Raw genomic sequence first — 23,003 nt, forward strand, 5'->3', positions numbered from 1 at the left:
GGATCTCCCTGGGTAGCAGCTCCTGAAGTGATGCTTAAGAAAACAACTCCACAGCACTATTAGGTTTTCCCTACGAAGTTAACAACACTTTGGGTCATGTGACCAGCACCCCAACTTCTCCAATTGCTTGTGTTTCTAGTGAGCATGTGTGTGTGTGTGCATGTGTTTGCCAATCTTGGGGCTTGAACTCGGCCTAGGCGCTCTACCTGAGCTTTTTGCTCAAGGCTAGTGCTCTACCACTTGAGCCACAGCACCACTTTTGGCTTTTTCTGTGTATGTGGTACTGAGGAATCGAACCCAGGGCTTCATGCATGCTAGGCAAGCACTCTACACTAAGCCACATTCCCAGCCCATAGTGAGCAGTTTTGTGATGGCCATCACAAGGGTAGCCAGGGAGCTGGAACAGAGGCTGGGTCTCACTATCCAACATGGGACAGCTACTGCCCCAAGCTGAGGCTTTGCTTCATGTCAGATTGAAAATGGCAAGCATGAGGAGACTAGGTGCTAGGCTCTTGTAGATAGCCAGTTCTTCCAGAAGTAGTCTGCTTCCCCAGGAGCACTGTTCCTGCCACTCAGGGGCTGTGGCCCACATTTTCACCATCTCCACATGTGAACTGTTTACTCCTTCCCATCATGATCTCCCCAGATCTCTCTCCTCCAGATACCTCTTGGTTCTAACTCAGAATGAATATGACAACAATCAGTCCAGATCAGCCACCAGACTGAAAAAGAATTTATTTCAGTATGCAGCATAGCATTTATATATTCTGGCCTTCAGTGGGAGGTTGGAGGTGCTTAGATTTTCTTGTCCCCAAAGAGGGGGTACCTAGCTAAGTCACCTCTCACTCCCAGCACAGACCCGAGGCCCCAGAAGCCGAGTTCCAGATCAGGAGAACAGTAAGGCTCATTCTGTTCCACAGAATGTCCAGCAAGGTGCTCTAGGGAAGGCAGGCAAGCTGTGCGCTCTTTTATCCTGCCTTCTCTAGGACTCGATGCTCTTCTCTCTGTCCAAGTGTCCAGTGCGGAGCTTCAGAAAGATGCATACCTTTCCACCTGCAGCAACTGTGCTAGGTCTCTGGTACTCTACTCTGGAGAAGCCCTGAGGTCAGTCTCTCGAGGTGCTGCTGCCTCAGAGGGGGCAGCTGTGAATACAGCTCAAAGCCCTGCGGGAGGCTGGGACTGGGGAGCTTATAGTGGAGGAGGTGCTGCCGGAGAGCCTGCAGACAGGGAGCAAACTCTGAGTGGGTAGTGAGAGCCGGTTGACATCTGTCCCCCAAACACTCTTATCTCTTCTCCTAGTGGTCCCAAACTTACCTCATCTGCCAGCAGAGAAGTTTTCTGCAGCATATTCTTCTGAGCACCCTTCACCTCATCCTAGAAGAACAGGGGGAGGTAGCACCAAGCAGAGGGCTGGTACCTCCCCTCCCCCAGTTTTGCATGGCCCTCCCTCCTTTCAAACCAGCCCAGAGGCTGCTCAGTCACTAGATCCTTCCCTGCTCTGAAGACAGAGATGTGACTTACTGAACTCTTTGGGTCCTGAGAGAACATGAAATTATTGACATGAGCCACAGCCACGGTGTAGAGCACGGGGCACCAATGTGATCGGAGGGCACCAGTGACCAGGGCCCGGAAGTAGAGCTGAAGGAGGGCCAGGTTGTCTTCGGGAGGTGCTGTGTAGCACTCCAGGGGCACAGGCAACTGTGGTGAGGGAAATGAGATCCAGTGAGGGGGGCAGGAGTGGGCACTGGCAGATAGGTGGATGGTGTTGGCCACATGAAACTAGAAGCCAGGTCCTGGCTAGACAGCCATCCTTCTCTTGCACCTGAGTGTTAAAGATCACAGAACAGAGGGATGCAGCTCAGCGCTAGAGCTCTTGCCTCGCAGGCACAGGCCGTGGGTTAGATCTCCAGCACCACAAAGAAAAATCAAATGTTGATTTCTTAGACTATTAACGAGATGAGATGGTTATTATATAATGTTACATGGAAAAAAAACCCCTCACTATGCCATATCTATTTTATAAAAATATCTACATATAAAGGAACTAAAAAATGATAAAATTGAACTCAAGACCTCACGTTAGGCAAGCGTTCTACCACTTGAGCCACAGCACCACTTCCAGCCTTTTCTGTTTATGCGGTGCTGAGGAATTGAACCCAAGGCCTCATGCATGCCAGGGAAGCGCTCTACCACTGAGCCACCTTCCCAGCCCCATCAGCCTTTCTTATGTTTAATTTCAAGACAAAGGTCTTGCTTTATGCCCAGGCCAGCCTGGACAGTGCTCTTCCTATTTGTGCTTCCCGCTCTTCCCTGGGGATGACAGAGTGTGCCGCTGGGCCCTGCCATTGTGCTTCCCTTGTAGCTACAATAATAGGTGTGAGATTGAGTCTTGAGCACTTATGCTCAGGCTGGTCTTGAACAGTGATTATCCAATCTCTGCTTCCCAAGTGGCTAGGATTACAGGCTTGAGCCACTATATCTGATGTTTAAGAAATGTTAGCAAATTTCTCATCTGGAAATTGTGGCCACTATGCTCCACCAAAACTCCTGCAAGTTGAGATGAGGGCTAGCAAAGCTCTCCACTGCTCAGAAGTACGCCCTGGAGCCCAGTGAGGTTGCTCCTGCAGGCCCAGCTGGGCTGAGTTACCTGGGTCAGGGGCATGCCCAGAGCTCTCAAGGCTCCCACGTGATCCCCAAAGAGGGAGAGGCGCAAGGTGACACTGAACCGGCGCTGCAGAGGAAGGAGGACCAGAGCTCCAAACAGGTGGTCCCCAAAAGACACGGATTCAAAATGGTCCAGGAAGCTGGCATAGAGGTCGGGGAAAGACGTCAGACCAGGAAGCGGGCAGTCCAGGTTGAGGCTCGGCAAGACTTGGGGCCGACAGAGGCGAGCTAGAAGGGCTGCCACGAGACGCTGTACTGGGGTCTCTCGGAACAGCTCACTGTCCACCAGGAACAAGCACATGAGCCGTGCCAGGCGGGCAGCGGGAGGTACTGCGCATAAGGCCTCGGGACGCCAGCTGTCCAGAACGAGCACCCACTGCAGGACGTGCGTGGCTGTGCCCACCGTGTCAGCCGGAGGGAGCCCCGAGGGAGTCTCTGAAGCCCGGTGGTAGAGATGAATCAAAGGCTGGAAGGGCCAGTCGGTGGGCAGCAACGGCTCCGTAGGCACAGGCAGCAACAGGGCTGGGACCCGCTGCGTCTCTCCTCGGTGACGGGCCTGGGAGGCCAGCAGGCTGGCGCGGGGCGGAGAGCAGTGGGTCAGGTAGCAGCTGCGGATGCTGGGGAGGTCCTGGCAGGCCTGAATGAGGAGAGCCCCTCGCCCACACCGGGCATCCCCGCTGCTCCCCAGGGACAGCCCATCAGCAAGGTCAGCTGCCTCTGGCCCCCCTGCTGCACCTTCCCTGCAAGCAACAGAGCCAAAAGCCAAAGATGAGGGCGGGAAGCGCAGCGCCCACAGGGCTGAGGTGCTCTCCTATGTGGAGTCACTGCCAAGGTCAAGTTCACTGCATTTCTCTGTGTTTGATCAACAGTACAGTATGTCTCTCACGGCACAGGTAAAATGCTTCCAATATAGATTAATAAAACTGGAGGGAGGGGTTGGGGAGGTGGCTCAGTGGTAGAGCGCTTGCCTTGCATGCATGAGGCCCTGGGTTCGATTCCTCAGCACCACATAAGCAGAAAAAGCTGGAAGTGGGGCTGAGGCTCAAGTGGTAGAGCGCTGGTCTACAGCTGGAGAGCTGAGGCACAGTGCCCAGGCCCAGAGTTCAGGCCCCACGACCGACCAAAAAAAAACTGGAGGGATGGCTCAGGTGGAAGAACACCCACCCAACCAGTGCAAGTTCCAACCCTAGTCTGCCAATCCTCTTCACACACACACACACACTCACACACACACACTCACACACACACAGTCACACACTCACACACACACACATACACACTCACACACACACTCACATACACACACACACTCACTCACACAGACACACACACACACACACACACATACACACACACAGTCACACCCACACACCCACACACTCACTCACACACTCACACACACACACACACACACACACTCACACACACACACACACACACACACACAGAGTCATCCAAACAACCCTATCAATAAATACCTCAGGGAATATCAGATATAGGACAGGAACTCAGTTACAGGCCTAGAGGTAGCTTCTGTACCATGTTTTAGCAACATGGTGACACTGATGTCTCATGGTCATTCTCTGGGTGGTAGAAAAGTGGTCAAGAGGGCTGGGAAGGTGCTCAGTGGTAGAGCGCTTGCCTTGCATGCATGAGGCCCTGGGTTCGATTCTCAGCACCACATAAGCAAAAAGAAAAAAGCCGGAAGTGGCGCTATGGCTCAAGTGGTAGAGCACTAGCCTTGAGCTGAAGAGCTGAGGGACAGCGCCCAGGCCCAGAGTTCAGGCCCATGACCGGACCCAAAAAAAAAAAAAAAAGAAAAGTGGTCAAGTAAAACCATAAAATAAAAAGAATCAGACCCAGGCCTCAGCAGCAACCAAGTGGCTGAGTTGGCACCTGGACTGAGGACTTACGGGAGGAACTCTGCCCGGAACACACAGCTCAGCAGCAGCTCCTGGGCGATGTACTCACTTCCGGGCAGCAGGCGGCTCAGCAGGGCCAAGGCCATGGCATGAAAGAGGGCTGCATTGGTGGCCGGTGGTGGCTGCAGCATTGCCTGTGGAGGAAAGGCAGGGAGTTGGTTGGTGTGGGAAGGACAGTGTGGAGGGAACAGAGCAGCATGGACAGGACGAGGATGTGGGCCAGGCTGAAGGCACAGACCAGAGGAGCAGGAGGGGTAACAGTGTGGGCTGACCGCGCAGACAGGCGACCCACCGCTCTCTGGGCCAGGGAAATGGCCAGGTACTGCAGGTGATGCTCATGGCGGAAGGCCCAGGCAGAGAAGGGTGTGAGGTGGGGGGCAGGGCCAGGAGCCACACACTGGAGGAAGTAGCTCTGGAGTCCGGGGGCAGCCAATACAGATGCCAGCTATGGAAAAGCAAGTCTTTCAGATCTGGAAATCGCTTGCAATGTCTTCGGGAGCTTCCAGGTGGCTGTCTTCCCCACACACACTCAGAAACGTGGGCGTTGACAGAAGAAGCCTCCCCTCTCTTGCCCCTGCCCTGTTTTTCCCCGATTCCAGCCATCTTGGCTGGCTCCCTGGCCCCTAGCCAGGCACCCAGGGATTACCTGGCCACATAGTCCCTTGTGGGTCCGGGCCAAGGTGTTGGCGAGATGGAGGAGGGCAGTGAGGAATGGGAAGGGGGAGGTTGACCCAGCCAGACTGCGTGGGGGACAGGCTCCGGGGCAGCCCAGCGCCATGAGGCTGGAGAGAGCTTCGGCAGCTGGAGCACAGGACAGTGGGTTGCAGACAGGAGAGCAGTGCCTGCAGGCAGGGTGGAGAAGATGGAGAGGTTGGCCGGAGGGGCTTCTGGCCTGACGGGAGCCAGAGTGGACAAGACCAGTGAGGCCTGGCGGTGCAGATTGGTCCCAGGTGCCTCAGTGCCTTTAAGGGATCGACCGGCGAGCGAACGCCAGGGACCACAGGAGACAGCGGCGTCCCCCTGCAGCCGCAACGTGGAACATACCTGACGGAGTCCCACAGGCTGTCCAGGGTGGGCTGACTCAGCAGTGGCAGCAACAGCTCCTGGGACAGGCGCTCCATGTCCTGAAGCCAATCCTCGGGGCACAAGTTTGGCTGGAGGGTGGAGGGGATGGCTGAGCCCTGTATGCCTCAGCCTAGCGTCCCAAGAGCCCAAAGAACAGTTAGAATTCTGCAGCCTGACCCTTCTGAAGGAGAGGAGGCCCTGAGTTCTCTCTGGTGCACAAGGTTTAGGGTAGACAGCAGAAAGGCTTAGCACTGCTTGTCTCTGGCTCCCCTAACATAGGCCCCTCCAGGATAAAGAGGTTGGAAGGGGAGTTAAAAGGTAGAGGGTAGAGTTCAGGGTGTAACTCAGACGTGGAGCATTTGCCTAGCATGTAAGGTCACGAGTTCCATCCCCAGCAACACAGGCAGTCAGCTAGACATATGGGCACACAGTGCAGGATAGGAAAAGGTGGGAATGCGGAGGGCAGGATGGGCTGCAGGCCGCGTACGCACGCGCGCAGCACTCACTTGCTGGCTCCAGGCCTGGTAGTAGGCACTCAGGAACAGCAGGCAGGCGGTGGGCACCGGGCCCAGGGCACTCCACCTATCAGGCATGGGCAGCAGTTTCAAGGTCTGCCTTAGACATGGCTCCACGAGAGGCTGGAGTCCAGATACCTGCGTCCATGTGATGGAGGAAGCAGCGGCTGGCCCATGGGCCTCGGCGGAGTCCCTGAGGGAGTGCCAGGAGGGCCACAGTGAGGGTGCAGCTGGCGCTCCCTCCCTGTGCAGAAGTGCTGCCTGCCTGGCTTCCCAGAACATTCTTCTTCTGGCAGGCTCAGGGCTGGCCTACCTGGTGGGCTCAGAGTGGGTGCCGCTGGCTGCCAGAGTGAGCTGGGTGAGGAGGGTGAGCAGCGAGGCCGCCCGGTGCACGGGCAGGGACGGCAGGGGGTGGATGCTGAGCTCCAGCGGCACAGCCTGCAAGGTCCTCATGAGCACCGGGTACAGCTCCCTGAGAAAGAGCGAAGATGCCGTCGCTGTAGGGAGGGAGACGAGGATGCAGGGCACAAGGCAGTGGCTGCCTGGGCCGTGCAGTCTGGTGAGGAGGCTCGGGCGGGGAGGCCCCAGGCTGGGCACTCTTGGAGAGGTAGCCCTTCAAAGCCGGGACTCTCCATCGGACCTCACCAAGACCCCAGCGCACAGAACGGGCTTACCCTAGGTTTGTCCCCCAGTCTCCCAGCTAGTCCTTCCTCTAGGGGTACAGTAAGAAGAAGCCCCTCTTCCTCTTTCTTGGCCTCTCTCCCTGCTTGGAGCCTTGAGCACAGCTTTAGTGTCAGGTTAGGTCAAGTGCAGAAGCGGAGAGGTGTGCAGGGGGCCACCCCTGCCTCTCCACACCTGTAAAGGTCACCACCGTGGCCGTAGGAGGCAGCCACAGCCCACAGGCGATAGGCCTCCGTGCTCAGCATCTCCGCTTCCTCGGGAGGCAAGGCCAGTTCTTGAGGAGCTTCTGCTATGAAGCGGCACAGACGGCTCTGGAGATCAAAGCTGCTCAACTGGAAGAGAGTGGAAGTTTGTGGGGATTGGGGTCAGCTGGGAGTCACACATCCTGCTAGTGTCAGGCTCCATCACTGTGCAAAGGGACTCAACTCTGCCCTTGCAGAGGCCTCTGCACTACCAAAGGGTCACAGCTCTGAATAGAGGTGAAAGTACCCCATCCCTGTCCTTCCCTCTTTTTTGCTGGGTCCTACTGTCTGTGTGGCTACAGGTAAGAACACCTGCCTACATGTGCGTCCTCTGGGTCTGAGTTGGGCCAGGCAGCCGTCCACATCCCAAGACTGGAGCAGGCCTATAGGATGCACAGGGCTCTGATGACGAGGTTCCTGGGTAGTGCTTTCTGTAGAAATTCTTTTTTTTTTTTCCTGTCAGTCCTGGGGCTTGAACACAGAGCCTTGGTGCTGTCCCTGAGCTGCTTTTGCTTAAGGCTAGTGCTCTACCACTGGAGCCACAGCACCACTTCCAGTTTTGCTTTTTGTTTTTGTCTTTTAATAATTTATTGGCCATAAGAGTCTCATGAACTTTCCTGCCCAGGCTGGCTTTGAAGAGTGATCCTCAGATCTTAGCCTCCAGGCTAGTATTACAGGTGTAAGGCACTGGCACCTGGCTTTCTGTGGAAATTCTAAGCAACTAGGCCAGAGAGGAAGAGGATGAGGTGGCCACTCAGAGTTCAGGGTCATGCTTAGCTCCCAATCTAGCCCCACCCAGTCCTATCTCCCACCTCCATCCCTTGCTGTGTCTGCTCACCAGCCGGGCAGCAATATTCCTACCAGCCGAGGCCAAGACTCTAAGTAGTTTCATGGCAGCAGCACAGGGTACTCTGTGTAGACTGGAGGTGGGCCCCGCCGCTACCGGGGACCAGCTGGTAGGCAGGAACTCTCGAATTATGGTTTCTATCAGCCGAGGGCACTCCAGGACCTGTGGGAGATAGAAGGACAATGGAGGAAAAAGGATCAAGACCAGTGCAGTGAGGCTCCCTGCCCTGTGATGACCTCCCGCTCCTCCTCACCCTCGTGGCGGACTCCAGGGAATGGCGGGCCAGGCGAATGAGCACAGCCAGGATGTCAAGGACCACAGAGGGCCCTGGGCAGGTCACCTCTAGCACATAGCGCAGCCGAGGCAGCAAGTTGGTAGCCAGGAGGCCCTGGGGGCAGAGAGAAATCCTCTGCCAAATTCGGCAGAGCCCTGGGCTTTGATGACCCCTCCTGCCCAACACCCTTGACCTCTGTCAGGTGGGAAAGCTGCCTCTACCTTGATGACGTCATGTCGGGCCAGGTCAGGCGGAGGTCGGCTTCCCTCCTCCGGACTCTTCTGTTTTGCCTTTTCTGTTGCGGGCTCTTCATCCTCGCCATCCTCCTCCTTGTCCTCCTGGCTGGGCATGAGGGGGAACACCGAAGTTCCGTGATACCAAGAGAAGGTGCTGTCCAGGAGCTCCTGCCAGAGGATGGGGCCAAGAAGGGGAGAGGAAGAAAGGCAGGGAACAGCTCTAGGGGAACAGTGAGAGCCCCCCACAAAAAGCAGAGCAGCAGGCTTCTGGGCTTTAGGGCCTTTAAGAGAACAGGGTGATGTCTGCCACCTAGTTCTCCATGCTTCCTCCAAAGTCCTCTTAGCAGAGCATGAGGAGCAAAGACCTGGCGCCTCACACCCCCGTCCTATCCCGCAGTACCTCATCTCCGGGAGCCACCAGCAGAGCCCGAAGAGCCCGGACGGCGGCTGCGATAACCCCATCCACTCTGTCATCCAAGGAGAAACGCAGCAGGAAGAGGAAGCCAGCATCCAAAAGCAGCCGTAAGACACTGCCCACCAGCTGGTCCCTAAACTCGCCAGCCTGGGCCTTGGGTGCAGAAGGATAATTGCCGAAGATGCTGATACCTGTTGCCTGTGACCCTGCATTTGCCCCACTCCCAGTGTGCCCCACAGTGGGAAGGGTAAGAGATGGGGAAGTCTAATGTCAAAAGACCAGGTTTGGGGCTGGGAAGGTGGCTCAGTGGTAGAGTACTTGCCCAGCATGCATGAAGCCCTGGGTTCGATTCCTCAGTACTACATACACAGAAAAAGCCCGAAGTGGTGCTGTGGCTTAAATGGTAGAGTGCGAGCCTTGGGCACAGAGAGGCTCAAGGACAATGCCCAGGCCCTTAGTTCAAGCTCCAGGTTTTGGGGGTGAGGGGGGGAGTGACGGGGACAGGAGAGGCAGGAAGAGTCCACTTACCCTGCCAATGACCTGGGACAACACATGCAGGGCGAGTGCTCTCTGTTGGGACACCTGGCTTCGGGTCAGGTGGAACAGCTCCTGTAAGGAGTACCCTGCTCTCTGGGGCAGGGGTAAGGCATCAGAGGGAACCATGATACAAGGCAGTACCCACAAAACACCCGGCGAGGTGCCAGGAGACAAAATGTAATCAAACTCCCTGCCTCTGCTCCACGGAGCCTGGAGCTGGTGAGGAAAATGGGACATGCATACAAGTAACGGTGGCGTAAGGCAGGTGGGGGGTGAATGCGGTGGTGGAGAATTCACTGGCAGGTGGAGTGCAGGCACGGGAGTGCACAGGGAGTGTGCGGCATGAGCTGGCCGAGTGGCAGAGCAGCAGGCTAGAGGGAGGCGGTCACAGCCCGTGCGCGGACTGTCCTGCCTTGCTGAGGAGCCAGGGGAGTTCGGTACAGTAGCCCAGGCGGGATGGAATGTCCCGGGGAAGAACCTGGAGGGCCTGACAAGTGAGTGCCCACCAGGGGGAAAAGCCAAGCTCCAGTAAGCATCACGGGGAGGTAACAGAAGTGGACCGGCAAGTTCTAGAACTGACCAGAATGTGAGCAGGGCAGGAATATCATTTTGAGCCTAAGAAATGGAATGAACTGGAACAAGGCACACAAGAAGTCAAAGGCAACTAACTGATCAGAGGCCCTTGTCCACGTAGTCATTGAAGGCACCTACCAAGAGCCGCTGAGTCCCCCCTGGGTCCTAGGCCTCACCTCCGCCTCCTCTCCATGGTGGTGCAGCCCCAGATGCGTGGGCAGGTCCACGTCAGGGGCCAGGAGCTCGCCCTGAAGACTAAATCGGGCCTGCATTCTCTGGTGGGAAGAGAAAGAAGACGAGGTTTGGGCAGCAGCAACTATCCTGTCCAGGTTGCTGTCTGGAAATGGAGCTTTTTTGGCCTTAGGATGTGAAGAGCGCGGGGAGAGGAGAGTGAGTGTGAAGGAGAGCTGTTTCTCAGGCTCACGTGGCGAGAGGGGGAGAAGGGGAGAAGGGGCCTGAGTTCTGGAGACAGGAGCAGCGGGCCCCCCTGTCTCACCCACCCTGGCTAGGCAGCTTGCCCTGCTCACCTCCTGGGTCTGCTGCCGCCGGAGTGGGGGCAGGTCCTGGGTCCAGTGGAGCTTCTCCAGCTCAACAGCGTCCATGTGGAGCCATTCTTTATGGGGGGTCATGGGCAGGGCCACATCTGGGAAGATAGAAGCATGACAGTATTCCCTAAGCTCGCCTCACTCATCCACAGGGGTCCCAGACAACAGAAAGCAGCACCACATCTCCACCCGCCCTCAGTTTTGGCTAAATAGTATGGCTGGAGTGAACTCCTAGGAACTGGGTGAAGGCCCCAGCTAGGACAAAGACCCAATCCTAACTCTGATGAGGGGGAAGAGTGGAGAGGATAAAGACGAAGAAAGAGGAAGGGAACAGGAGGCGGGGCTACATCTGCCATGGAAAGCGTAGATGTCCACTCTCAAGTACAAGCCCTGCGAAGGAACGCTGGAGTGGGGACAACGAGGACAGGGCGGCCCCAGGGGGAGTTAGAAACAGAAACCACCCCAACAACATCCTCCTGCCGCTTCCCTTGTACCCCTCAACCTGCCTGACCTGCCTGCCCAGCGCTCCTCAGGGAGCAGGAGGTTCATGGCTGAGATAATTCAATTTCTTTCTGTTGTTAATCCCTAATAGAATAATTTAGTTTCTGGACAACGAGTGCTTCCATTGGCCTCTGCCTTGGGTCTGGCAGGTCCACAGACCTTCATCAGACTCTCCCCTCCCGACACCCCTGCCCTTCCATTTCCCCCAGCACTGACAAAAGGAGAAAGCATGGCCGGATGGACAGAGCCAGAGCTGGGCAGAAGCTCTGTCCAGGGAGGAGCAGGTGGCCGCCACATGCTGTTCTTACTAGGGAAGGGAGAGAAGGAGCAGCCACAGGACAAGAAAACAGGAAGCATGTGCAGGAAGAAGACGCGCATCAGCAAATGAATCCTGATTTGAGCCAATTTAAAGGCACTAATGAGGATTAACATTCTAATTCCAAGGGCAGAGATGCTTCTTTCTTCCCATCCACCCAGCCCAGAGAAGGTCGTTCATTTCTCTATTTTTAGCCACACCAAAGATGGGCCCTCTCCTCCGAACCTGGGGCCCCTGGCTCCAGCTTCTCTTCCTTCCTGGGTTCAGTGGCAAGGGCCGACATCATGGGCTCCTCTTCAGAGACATCAATCAACAATCCTCCTGGCTTCTGCTCCTTGGTGGCCTTCTCTCCTGCTTGCTCATGGGTATGGCCACGGGATCTCAGGAAGGCAACCAAGCTAGGGTCTACAGACATAGGAGGAGGTAGAGTGAGTGAGGGCAGACACACCCCAGTTCCTACACTGCTTTTAGCTGCCTGCTTCTGGGTGCCGAAGACAAGATAAGCTGTGTCACCTCTGGCCTCAGCCCCTGCGCTCTCCTGCGGCCCTTCAATGACTCTGCCCTCTCAACTTTAAGGCCCCTAGGGCCTGACCAACCCCTTTTCCTCTGTGTTTCACAGTCCCTGGCCAAGGTTCTTATGCTTGACTTGACCTTGGTACCAGGTCAGAGGTCCATGGTAAGAGTATGTGGAAGGCTGAGATGGAAGGATCAAGATTTGAAGTCTATGACTTTTTTTTTGTCAGATGTGGGGCTTGAACTCAGGGCCTGGGTGCTGTCCTTGGCCTCTTTGTGCTCAAGGCTAATGCTCTACCACTTGAGTCATAGCACTACTTCCTGGCTTTTTCTGAGTAGTTTATTAGAGATAAAGAGTCTCACAGGGACTTTTCTGCCCAGGCTGGCTTTCAACTGCAATCCTCAGATCTCAGCCCCCTGAGTAGCTAGGATTACAGGCTGGAGTTACCAGTCCTGGCTGTGATTCTTATCTCTAACCACCAAAAAGCCAGAAGTGGAGCTGTGGCTCAAGTGGCAGGGTACCGGCCTTGAACAAAAAAGCTAAGAGATTGTGTGAGGCTTTAGTTCAAGTCCCAGGACTGGGACAGATCAAACCAGAAAAACCCAGCAGAATGCCTGGCATGAACAAATACAGCCCTCCCCAGCCCAGCCCGGCAGGAAATCCTGGCCCCTTACCAAGCTGAGCTAGGAGCTGCTGCTGCTCCTGCAGGATCTCGCCAGGAGTCATGGCTTGCAGTCTTGCTACATTCTCTTCATGGATGGTCTGAGCTTCTTGCTCGGCTTCCTGGCTGAGGCCCTTCCCTGTGACCACATGGGGTCTCTGGAAGTTGTGGTTGTTCCCTGGCCGCTGGCCACCCTGGTCTCTGGGGCTGGGTGCCTCACAGGTCACCATACCTGGAAGAAAGAGATGATCAGTGCCATTGCCTTGACTTCCTGACTCCACTGGGCTTTCTTCTTCTGTAAATCTATTAGCCCAAAGCCCCAGAACCTGCCGAGCATAGAGCTGGGACCCCACTGGGTCTTGCACAGGACTCCAGGCACTCTGGGAAAGGTGCTGCAGCTATTCACTCACTCTTCCCCTAAGACTCTCATGAAAAGATGTCTTTCCTTCCTTCCTTTCTTCCTCCCTCCCTAGCTTCCTTCTTTCCTTCATTTTCTTTTCAAGACATGTTCTGTATGGCCCAGGCTGGACTAACTTGTGATCGTCTTGCCTCAACCTCTCACGTGGTGGAGTTACATTTGGGTGCCACCACATCTTAATTTCCCTTCCCTTTCTTTTAGAGTTGCACCAAAGCCTGCCTCCTCCCTGTACCTAAGTTCCAGAGTGGACCCAAGGCTCCTATTCCTAGTGCTTTAAGTACATGGGAAAGTACATTGCCTAACATGCATGGTGACTTGAGTTTGATACACACACACACACACACACACACACACACACACACACACACACACACACACACACACACACAGCCTAAACATGTGCAGCAGCAGCTCACCCTGTGCTGGGTCTGGGTTGGGCACAACTTCTCTGGTGGATGGAGGCCTGCCTTCAGAAGCCCGCCTTGCCGCGATCTCCCGGGCAAAGATGCTTCCCTTACCAGATGCTGGCTTCCCCTATGGAGCAAAGAAAAAGCCCAGGTCATGGACACTCTACCCCAACTCCTTATAGCCAGGTCTCTGGGACAGAGAGATGAGCCTGCTCAATCTCCAAGGGGTCATAGAATCTTCTAGTCTTCTGCCTAGCGTGCAAGAGACCTGGGGCTTTAGATCCCCAGAACCTCAAAAAACAAAACAAAGTTAGGGCCCTATGGAAATACAGGTCTTAAAATGTGACAAACTTGAAGTTATGGCTTTTACCTTTACTCTTTAGGAGGTCTCAGTTTGCTCATCTGAAAAATGGGAATAATGATATCTACCTGACATGGTTGTCATGAGATAAAGAGAGGTAATCTATATGATGTGTTTCTTACGATGCTGCTTTAAAAACAGAGCTGCTGCTGGGCGCTGGTGGCTCATGCCTGTCATCCTAGCTACTCAGGAAGCTGAGATCTGAGGATTGAGATGCAAAGCCAGCCTGGGCAAGAAAGTCTATGGGACTCTTATCTTCAATTAACCATCAGAAAACCAGAAGTGGTGCTGTGGCTCAAGTGGGAGAGCGCTCCCCTTGAGCTGAAGAGCTGAGGGACAGCGCCCAGGCTCAGAGTTCAAGCCCCACGACCAACAAAAAAGAAAAAGAAAAAAGAACATGGAGCTATTGAGGCTGCTTATGTTATTGAAACTGTAATGGGAGAAGATGAGACTCTTGCTGTCCTCAAGTACCAACTAAGAGAGCCTCTGCTTACCTGTCTGTCTTGTGAGCGATGGAATACAGGGGGGAAAGCAACGCTGCTGGGCACAGGCAGATTCACAGCCACTGCACTTGTATCTCGTTCCTAAGGCCACAAAGCACAGGCAGAGAAGATGCAGAGCCTTCCCCGGGCTGGATCCTGTCCCACTGACCCCAGACCAGAGCCTCACCCTGAGGGACCACAAATCAACCTCCCACCCAGTCTCTGTAATTCCAACCCAACTCCACCCACTCTGACTGCAAAGGGGAAAGTGTACCTTTCTAAGCACCCTTTCTCATAAGCCTCACCCTCGTCCCTGCCCCACCAAGGCCTAGTCACCCTTAAGGTGCCTTGCCCCACACAGCCAGGGTGACGCACAATAATTTTAGTCAAGACAGCCGTGACGTGCTGGTCATGCCTGTTCAGCCTCTCTTCAGGGTCTTCATCCTGAGGCAGGGGGCGGCCAGGGCTGGGCCTGGCTTTCTTAGGGGGAGCAGGAACCAAAGCTGGGGGAGAATCTGGGAGGTCTGGAAAAACAAAACAAAACAAAAAACACAAAAGACCAGAAGTGAGGACACTCAGATCTTCACAGGAAGACATAGGGGGTTGCAGGGTTAAAGAAAAGAAAGGCGGGGCTGGGAAGGTGGCTCAGTGGTAGAGTGCTTACCTTGCATGCATGAGGCCCTGGGTTCGATTCCTCAGCACCACATAAGCAAAAAGAAAAAAGCCGGAAGTGGTGCTGTGGCTCAAGTGGTAGAGTGCTAGCCTTGAGCTGAAGAGCTAAGGGACAGCGCCCAGGCCCAGAGTTCAGGCCCCACGACCGGACCCAAAAAAAAAAAAAGAAAAGAAAGGCAGGGCTGGGAAGGTAGCTCAGTGGTAAAACGCTTGCCTCAAATGCATGAGTTCCTGGGTTCGATTCCTCAGCACCACATAAACAGAAAAAGCCTGAAGTGGTGCTGTGGCTCAAGTGGTAGAGCGCTAGCATTGAGCTGAAGAGCTGAGGGACAGCGCCCAGGCTGAGTTCAAGCCCCACAACCAAAAAAAAAAAAAAAAAAAGGCAGCTGCGTGGGCCCTGGCTCCAGCTGTGGCACTCTGGCTGTTTTCCTCCATCTATAAAATGGAGCTGCCGCAACACAAACTCTGCAGTGTCTAAACTACTGATGGGCAGAACCCAGACACCTGAGGACAGGGAGGGTCCCAAGGCTGCCCCTCTCCTCAACCTCACGCATGCAGACACCCACCATCCAGCATCACCACATCCCGATGATCCTCCAGCAGAGGCTGGGCCAGCTCAGCATTTCCACCTCTCCTGCTGCCTTTCTTCACCAACTGCACAGCCGGGGCTGCGCCAGTGGCAAGAAACTGACTCTGGAAGCGCAGCAGGTCCACCTCGGACTCCCCTGGCTTTGGTCTGGACAGCATGTCGACACTCAAGCTGCCTCCCCAGTACAGCCTTTGCAGCACTGCTCCCGTGGTGTGGACAGTCCCCCTCACTCAACCCTAAGAACAAAAAAAGATGAGGGACCCTCAGCATGGGAATCCGGACTTCCCTCATCATGAAGCAGAGGACCCTCATTTCCAGTTGGTTTACTCATTTCCCCTCATTTATTACCACTTTCTCCCTTCTATTGCTAGTGCTAACTTAAAAAATTGTGTTTTTTTTTTCCTGCCAGGCCTAGGTCTTGAATCCAGGGCCTGGGCACTGTCCCTGAGCCTCTTTGTCCTCAAGGCTAGCACTCTACAACTTGAACCACACTACCACTTCTGGATTTTTCTGAGTAGTTTATTGGAGATAAGAGTCTCATGGACATTCCTGCCTGGGCTGGCTTTGAACCTTGATCTTACATCTCAGCCTCCTGAGTCTAGGATTATAGGGGTGAGGGACCCCTGGCACCCATTAGTAGTAGTAGCATTTACAAGCACATGCATATCCATACACACATCCATGTGAGTGTGTGTGTGAATACTGAGGCTTGAACTCAGGGCCTTATAGTTATTAGGTGTGGTGCACACAATTGGGTGAGAGAACTGGCAACCTCACACATTCCTGGTAAATATATGAGGCTTCTGATGTAAGATGGCACAGTCACTATGGAAAACGGTTTGGCAGTCTCTCAAAATGTTAAACATAGAACTACCAGATGCCACAGTAATTCAATTCCTTGCTATACACTGAAGAAAAATGAAAAACATGTTCTTGAATATTCAGAATTATGGACTAACAGTATGGTATATACAATAGAATAGCATTTGTCAATATGAATAATGAAAAGGTCATATATGTAACAACTCACATCATGCTAAGTGAACAAAGCCAATCACAAAGCATCTTGTTTATGGAAGTTTAACAGGAGTTTATTTTAGTAAAACAGAATAAAGGAAGGAGATGGATAAATAAAAGGAAAAACATCTCATGCAGGAGGCAGGAGCAGAGAAGTTCCTCAAATGATCTGATAATGTATGATTCTGTTTATGTGGAATGTCTGAAATAGACAAATGTGGAGAACTGAAAAGTAAACTAGTGGTTTCCAGGGACTAGGAGAGTTGGAAAAAAATTCTCTGTGAATAGGTATGAATCTTCTTTTTGAGATCATGAAACTGTTCTTGGGTTAGACAGTGGTATTGGTTGCAACCTTGTGTGACTATATTGAAAATCACTAAACTATATACTATAATAAGGTACATTTTACAGTGTGTGAATTTAGTTCAATTAAAAAACAAAAATATGGGCTGGGAAGCTGGCTCAGTGGTAGAGCGCTTGCCTTGCATGTATGAGGCCCTGGGTTCGATTCCTCAGCACCACATAAGCAGGGGGGAAAAAAAGCTGGAAGTGGCGCTGTGGCTCAAGTGGTAGAGTGCTAGCCTTGAGCTGAAGAACTGAGGGACAGCGCCCAGGCCCAGAGTCCAGGGCCCACAACCGGACCAAAAAAAAAAAAAAAAAAATACATATATATATATATATATAGGGGCCATTTAAACAGATATCTAACCTGATCTCATAGCTGTAAGGATTAAATGAATGAAGAAAAAGTAATTAGCCAATATGTACTAAATGCTCAGTACATATTAGCTACAACAATAAGTTGAGCTGGTAATTTATTTATTTTTTGAAACACAATTTCATTATGGCGTCTAGACTCTTCTCTCCGACTTGTGGATTCAAGTAATTCTGCCTCAACCTCCCTAGTAGCTGGGACTACAGGCATGTATCATGTGTATAGCATAATGATCATTTTATTATTGGCATCTAATTTGGGAGTTCCAACTACTGGCTCTTCATTTAATCCTCACAACCACACTAAGTAGATTACAATTTTTATTCACATTTGATAGCTGAGGAAAGAGGAGTGCTAAGAAGTTAAGTCATTTGCTCAAGGTCTCAAGGGTTAGTAAGGAGCGGGCTGGGAAGTTGGTTCAGTGGTAGAGTGCTTGCCTTGCATGCGTGAGGCCCTGGGTTTGATTCCTCAGCACCACATAAGCAGAAAAAGCCGGAAGTGGCGCTGTGGCTCAAATGGTTGAGCACTAGCCTTGATCTGAAGAGCTGAGAGACAGCACCCAGGTCCAGAGTTCAGGCCCCAGGACTGACCAAAAAAAACCAAACCAAAACAAACAAACAAACAAACAAAAAACAGTAAGAGTTAGAGCTAGGAATTCCAAGAGCTCTATCACTATGTTCCACTACCTAGTTCTGTGTGATACTTGAGTACCCTAGAAGTCTGGAATGGCCGGGGGGAGCTGGGTGGAATCAGAACAAACTCTAATGAAGCTCCTGAAAAGCAAAAACTGGAGCTGGGTGCTGGTGCTTATACCTGTAATCCTACTCAGGAGGCTGAGATCCAAAGGATGGTGGTTTAAAGCCAGCCCAGGCAGAAAAGTCCATGAGATTCCATCTCTAAAATAACCAGCAAAAAGCCAGACTGGAGGCATGCCTGGGTCAAGTGGTATAACACTAACTGAGCTAGCAAACCAAGTGCTCATGAAGCACAGTACCACCAATAAATAAATAAGCAAATTCTTTTCATTATCTCTTTCTCCCTACGAGCCAAGAAACAAATCTCAAAGGTCTGTAGTTTAAGTGGCTTTCCCTTATGTAGAAGTCTTTCTTTGATGCAAACAAATTTGAGGTGAGTAGGTATGGTAACACATATAATAGAGTAAAAATGCTAATTACATTATGACCAGACATTAACCATATCAGAAAGTACTACTACAGAACTATAGGTCCCTATAGGTTAAAAACAGGGGTGAATATAAAAGTAGGCCATAATTTAGAAAAGTCAGGGTGGTTATGGACAGCAACTTTGAAATTAATAGGTCAGAAATCAAACATTAGCCCAGTCTCAGTGGCTCATGTCTGGAATCCTAGCTACTTAGGAGGCTGAGATCTGAAGCTCAAGAAACTCTGTCCGATTCTCCAATTAACCAACCAACTGCTGGAAGTGGAGCTGTGGCTCAAGTAGTAAAGCCACAGCAACCAGGACCCTGGGCTCAAGCTCCAGGCACTGCGTGTGCAAGCACACAGCTTCAACCACAACATGCATGTACAATGGGGATTCTAGTCTCCCAGCTTCAACCACAACATGCATGTAGAATTGGGCATGTTGTTCTCCCAACTTGTTTCCAAAACCGTAAAATGTGAATATTTACAGGTCCGACAAGAATAAGAACTTTGTGGATTTAAATAACTTCATGCAACGCCCTTACCACACTATCACACACCAGATACACGCACACACACACACACATACCCCGCCTCACACACACACACACACAGATTCATACACACACACAGATACACACACACAGATTCACACACACACAGATTCACACACACAGATACACACACACACAGATTCACACACACACACGCAGATTCACACACACACACACAGATTCACACACACAGATACACACACACAGATTCACACACACAGATTCACACACACACACAGATACACACACACAGATTCACACACACACAGATTCACACACACACACAGATTCTCACACACACACAGATTCACACACACACAGATTCACTCACACACAGATACACACATACACACACAGATTCACACACAGATTCACACGCACACACAAAGATTCACACACACAGATTCACACACACACACATTCACACACACACACATTCACACACACACAGATTCTCACACACACACAGATTCACACACACACAGATTCACACACAGATACACACACACAGATTCACACACACACACAGATACACACACAGAGATTCACACACACACAGATTCACACACACAGATACACACACACAGATACACACAGATTCACACGCACACACAGATTCACACACACAGATACACACACAGATTCACACACAGAGATACACACACATACACACAGATTCACACACACACACTCAGATTCTCACACACACAGATTCACACACACAGATGCACACACACAGATTCACACACACTCACACACACTCAGATTCTCACACACACAGATTCACACACACACAGATTCACACACACACAGATTCACACACAGATTCACACACACACAGAGATACACACACATACACACACAGATTCACACACACTCAGATTCACACACACACAGATACACACACACAGATTCACACGCACACACACACAGATTCACACACACAGATACACAGATTCACACACACACAGATTCACACACACACGGATTCACACACACACACACAGATTCACACACAGATACACAGATTCACACACACAGATTCACACACACACATTCACACACAGATTCTCACACACACACAGATTCACACACACACAGATTCACACACAGATTCACACAGATTCACACACACACAGAGATACACACATACACACACAGATTCACACACACTCAGATTCACACACACAGATACACACACAGATTCACACGCACACACACACAGATTCACACACACAGATACACAGATTCACACACACACACATAGATTCACACACACAGATTCACACACACAGATTCACACATACAGATACACAGATTCACACACACACACAGATTCACACACACACACACAGATTCACACACACACACAGATTCACACACACAGATTCTCACACACACACAGATTCACACACACAGATTCACACACACAGATTCACACGCACACACACAGATTCACACACACACAGATTCACACACACACAGATTCACACACACACAGATACACACACACAGATTCACACACACACACAGATTCACACACACACACACAGATTCACACACACACAGATTCACACACACATTCACACACACACATTCACACACACAGATACACACACAGATTCACACACACAGATTCTCACACACACAGATTCACACACACAGATACACACAGATTCACACACACACAGATTCACACACACACACAGATTCACACACACAGATACACACAGATTCACACACAGATTCACACACACAGATACACACACATTCACACACACCAGATTCACACACACACACACACAGATTCACACACACACAGATTCACACACACACAGATTCACACACACACACACAGATTCACACACACACACAGATTCACACACACAGATTCACACACACACACACAGATTCACACACACACAGATTCATACACACACACAGATTCACACACACACACAGATTCACACACACACACAGATTCACACACAGATACACACGATACACACACACAGATTCACACACACAGATTCACACACACAGATTCACACACACACACAGATTCACACACACAGATACACACACAGATTCACACACACACACACAGATTCACACACACACACACACACAGATTCTCACACAGATACACACACACACACACACACACACCCCGCCTCAGCCTCCACTGCCCGCGGATGAAGGGATCTAAGCATCCAAGAAGCTGCCGCCGCCCCTCGTACAGATTCATGACTCTCAGAGTACAGACCCGGTACCCGGAAAAGGCCCGAGCGCCATCCCCCCGCCGGGTACCTCGGCCGGAGCCACCCACGCCCGGCCCCTCGCCACCTACCTGCTCGAGCTCCGCTTGGGCGCCGCCATCTTGGCGCGCGCTTCCGTCGCCGCTGGAGTTCCGCTTCCGGTGCGCCGCGCGGCCCCGCCCCCCGCCCCGGGCGTCAGCCGCGGAGCTGTGGAGCCCGGAGCGGCGCGCTCGGCGCGGCGGCCCGTCGCTGCCCGCTGCGCAACCAGCCGAGTGGCCGCAGGGTCTCATCCCACGAGGGCTGCACCCCGAGCTTCATTTTGATGCCCTGCAGGCACGGGCCCTTCCACACGTACGACACCCGTGGCGGGCGCGAGAGCCACCCCTGGGCGCTCCCCGCGGCCTCTCCCCAGGCCCCCCGCGCCCACCCTAGTGCGACCGCCCAGTGGCGTTTATGAACCAGCCAGGAGGTATCCAGGAACTGGGCCCAAAGAAAGCACTTCCAGAGACCCTGCAGGAATGGTGAGAAGAAAGCAGCCGCATTGTCAGCTAGGTCTCCCTTCCCAAGCCTCTTGCCTTAGTTCACGCCAGGGCCTCACACCTTGGAAATCCCCCCCCCTCCCCTTCCATGTTCCCCCCAAGCCCACAAGGTCTTGCTCTTCCTTTAAAGCCAAAGCAGAGCCAACTCTAAAACCTTTGCCCACCAAGTCTGCTCACTGAACACGGAATCCCTAGTAATCTAAACCAATCCCCATCCATCACTTGTGTGACATGATTACCCGGTCACACCATAGGTCCGGATCAGCAAGGTGTGGTGACAGTCCTGTAATCCCCAGTACTATAATGGTGAGCAGATGTCTCAAAAATAAAAAAAAAAAATAAAAATCTGGGCTCACGTCTGTAATCCTAGCTACTCTAGAAGCTGAGATCGGAGGACTGCAGTTTGAAGTCAGCCCAGGAAGGAAATTCCATGAGACATTTTTTTTTTTTTTTTTTTAAGCCAGTCCTGGGGCTTGAACTCAGAATCTGGCCTCTGTTCCTGAGCCTCTCTGTGCTCAAGGCTAGCACTCTACCACTTGAGCCACAAGCAGATATAAGAGTCTCACTTTCCTGCCTGGGCTGGCTTTGAGCTGCAGTCCTCAGATCTCGGCCTTCTGAGTAGGTAGGATTACAGGCATGAGCCACAGGCGCTCAGCTCCATGAGACTCTTATCTCTAGCTGGAAATGAAGCTATAGGTCAAGAGGTAGAGTGCTAGCCTTGAGCAAAAAAGCTCAGAGAGGGGCTGAGAAGGTGGCTCAGTGGTAGAGTGCTTGCCTTGCATGCCTGAAGCTCTGGGTTCGATTCCTCAGCACCACATAAGCAAAAAGAAAAAAGCCGGAAGTGGCGCTGTGGCTCAAGTGGTAGAGCGCTAGCCTTGAGCTGAAGAGCTGAGGGACACTGCCCAGGCCCAGAGTTCAGGCCCCACGACCGGACCCCCCCCCCCCAAAAAAAGCTCAGAGACAGTGCCCAGACCCTGAGTCCAAGCCCCAAGACTAGCACATGTGTATGCACATAGACACACACACAAATCTAGTATCTGGATGCTAGATGTGCTATTTGCTAGTGGGAAGTCTTTCATTTTAGGCCCTTGACAGATGACAGCAAATGTATGTGTTTGTACTATTGTATATAATATGCATCTCTATATATTTTTCCATGTGTAACCATCTATATGTTATATAAATGGGTTTATTGTTTTAGCTTGAGGTCTCTATGTTATGCATGCTGGTCACAAATTCCTGGGTTCAAAAGAACTCGCACTTCAACATTCCAAGTAGTTAAGACTATAAACATGTCCCACTAGTCCTGGCTTGGGTGAG

The 23,003-nt window shown here is 52.2% G+C and overlaps 2 protein-coding genes across 3 annotated transcripts in view; both read right to left on the bottom strand.

The window, feature by feature from the left end:
- Positions 1 to 23,003, bottom strand: part of Ehd4 (EH domain containing 4) — a 738,029-nt gene that overhangs the window by 399,470 nt on the left and 315,556 nt on the right. The window lies entirely within an intron of this gene.
- Positions 705 to 21,282, bottom strand: Rpap1 (RNA polymerase II associated protein 1). Of its 2 annotated transcripts, none has more exons than XM_042687887.1 (25): positions 21,237 to 21,282; positions 15,415 to 15,673; positions 14,552 to 14,700; positions 14,189 to 14,278; positions 13,343 to 13,460; positions 12,522 to 12,740; positions 11,559 to 11,738; positions 10,499 to 10,614; positions 10,148 to 10,246; positions 9,390 to 9,491; positions 8,847 to 9,014; positions 8,432 to 8,614; positions 8,190 to 8,324; positions 7,928 to 8,098; positions 7,022 to 7,179; positions 6,480 to 6,638; positions 6,158 to 6,359; positions 5,631 to 5,740; positions 5,233 to 5,428; positions 4,879 to 5,031; positions 4,578 to 4,720; positions 2,648 to 3,236; positions 1,522 to 1,698; positions 1,315 to 1,374; positions 705 to 1,217 (listed from the first exon to the last, which is right to left on the bottom strand). In XM_042687887.1, the coding sequence occupies exons 2-25, from the start codon at positions 15,593 to 15,595 to the stop codon at positions 1,068 to 1,070; spliced, it is 4,008 nt and encodes a 1,335-aa protein (XP_042543821.1). In that variant the 5' UTR covers positions 15,596 to 15,673; positions 21,237 to 21,282; the 3' UTR covers positions 705 to 1,067. The 2 variants fall into 2 exon arrangements, with proteins under 2 accessions (XP_042543821.1, XP_042543820.1); XM_042687886.1 differs by having other exon boundaries at positions 2,648 to 3,404.

The sequence above is a fragment of the Dipodomys spectabilis genome, unplaced genomic scaffold (genome assembly GCF_019054845.1).
Source record: "Dipodomys spectabilis isolate Male_0828 unplaced genomic scaffold, ASM1905484v1 ptg000108l, whole genome shotgun sequence".
Taxonomy (NCBI): domain Eukaryota; kingdom Metazoa; phylum Chordata; class Mammalia; order Rodentia; family Heteromyidae; genus Dipodomys; species Dipodomys spectabilis.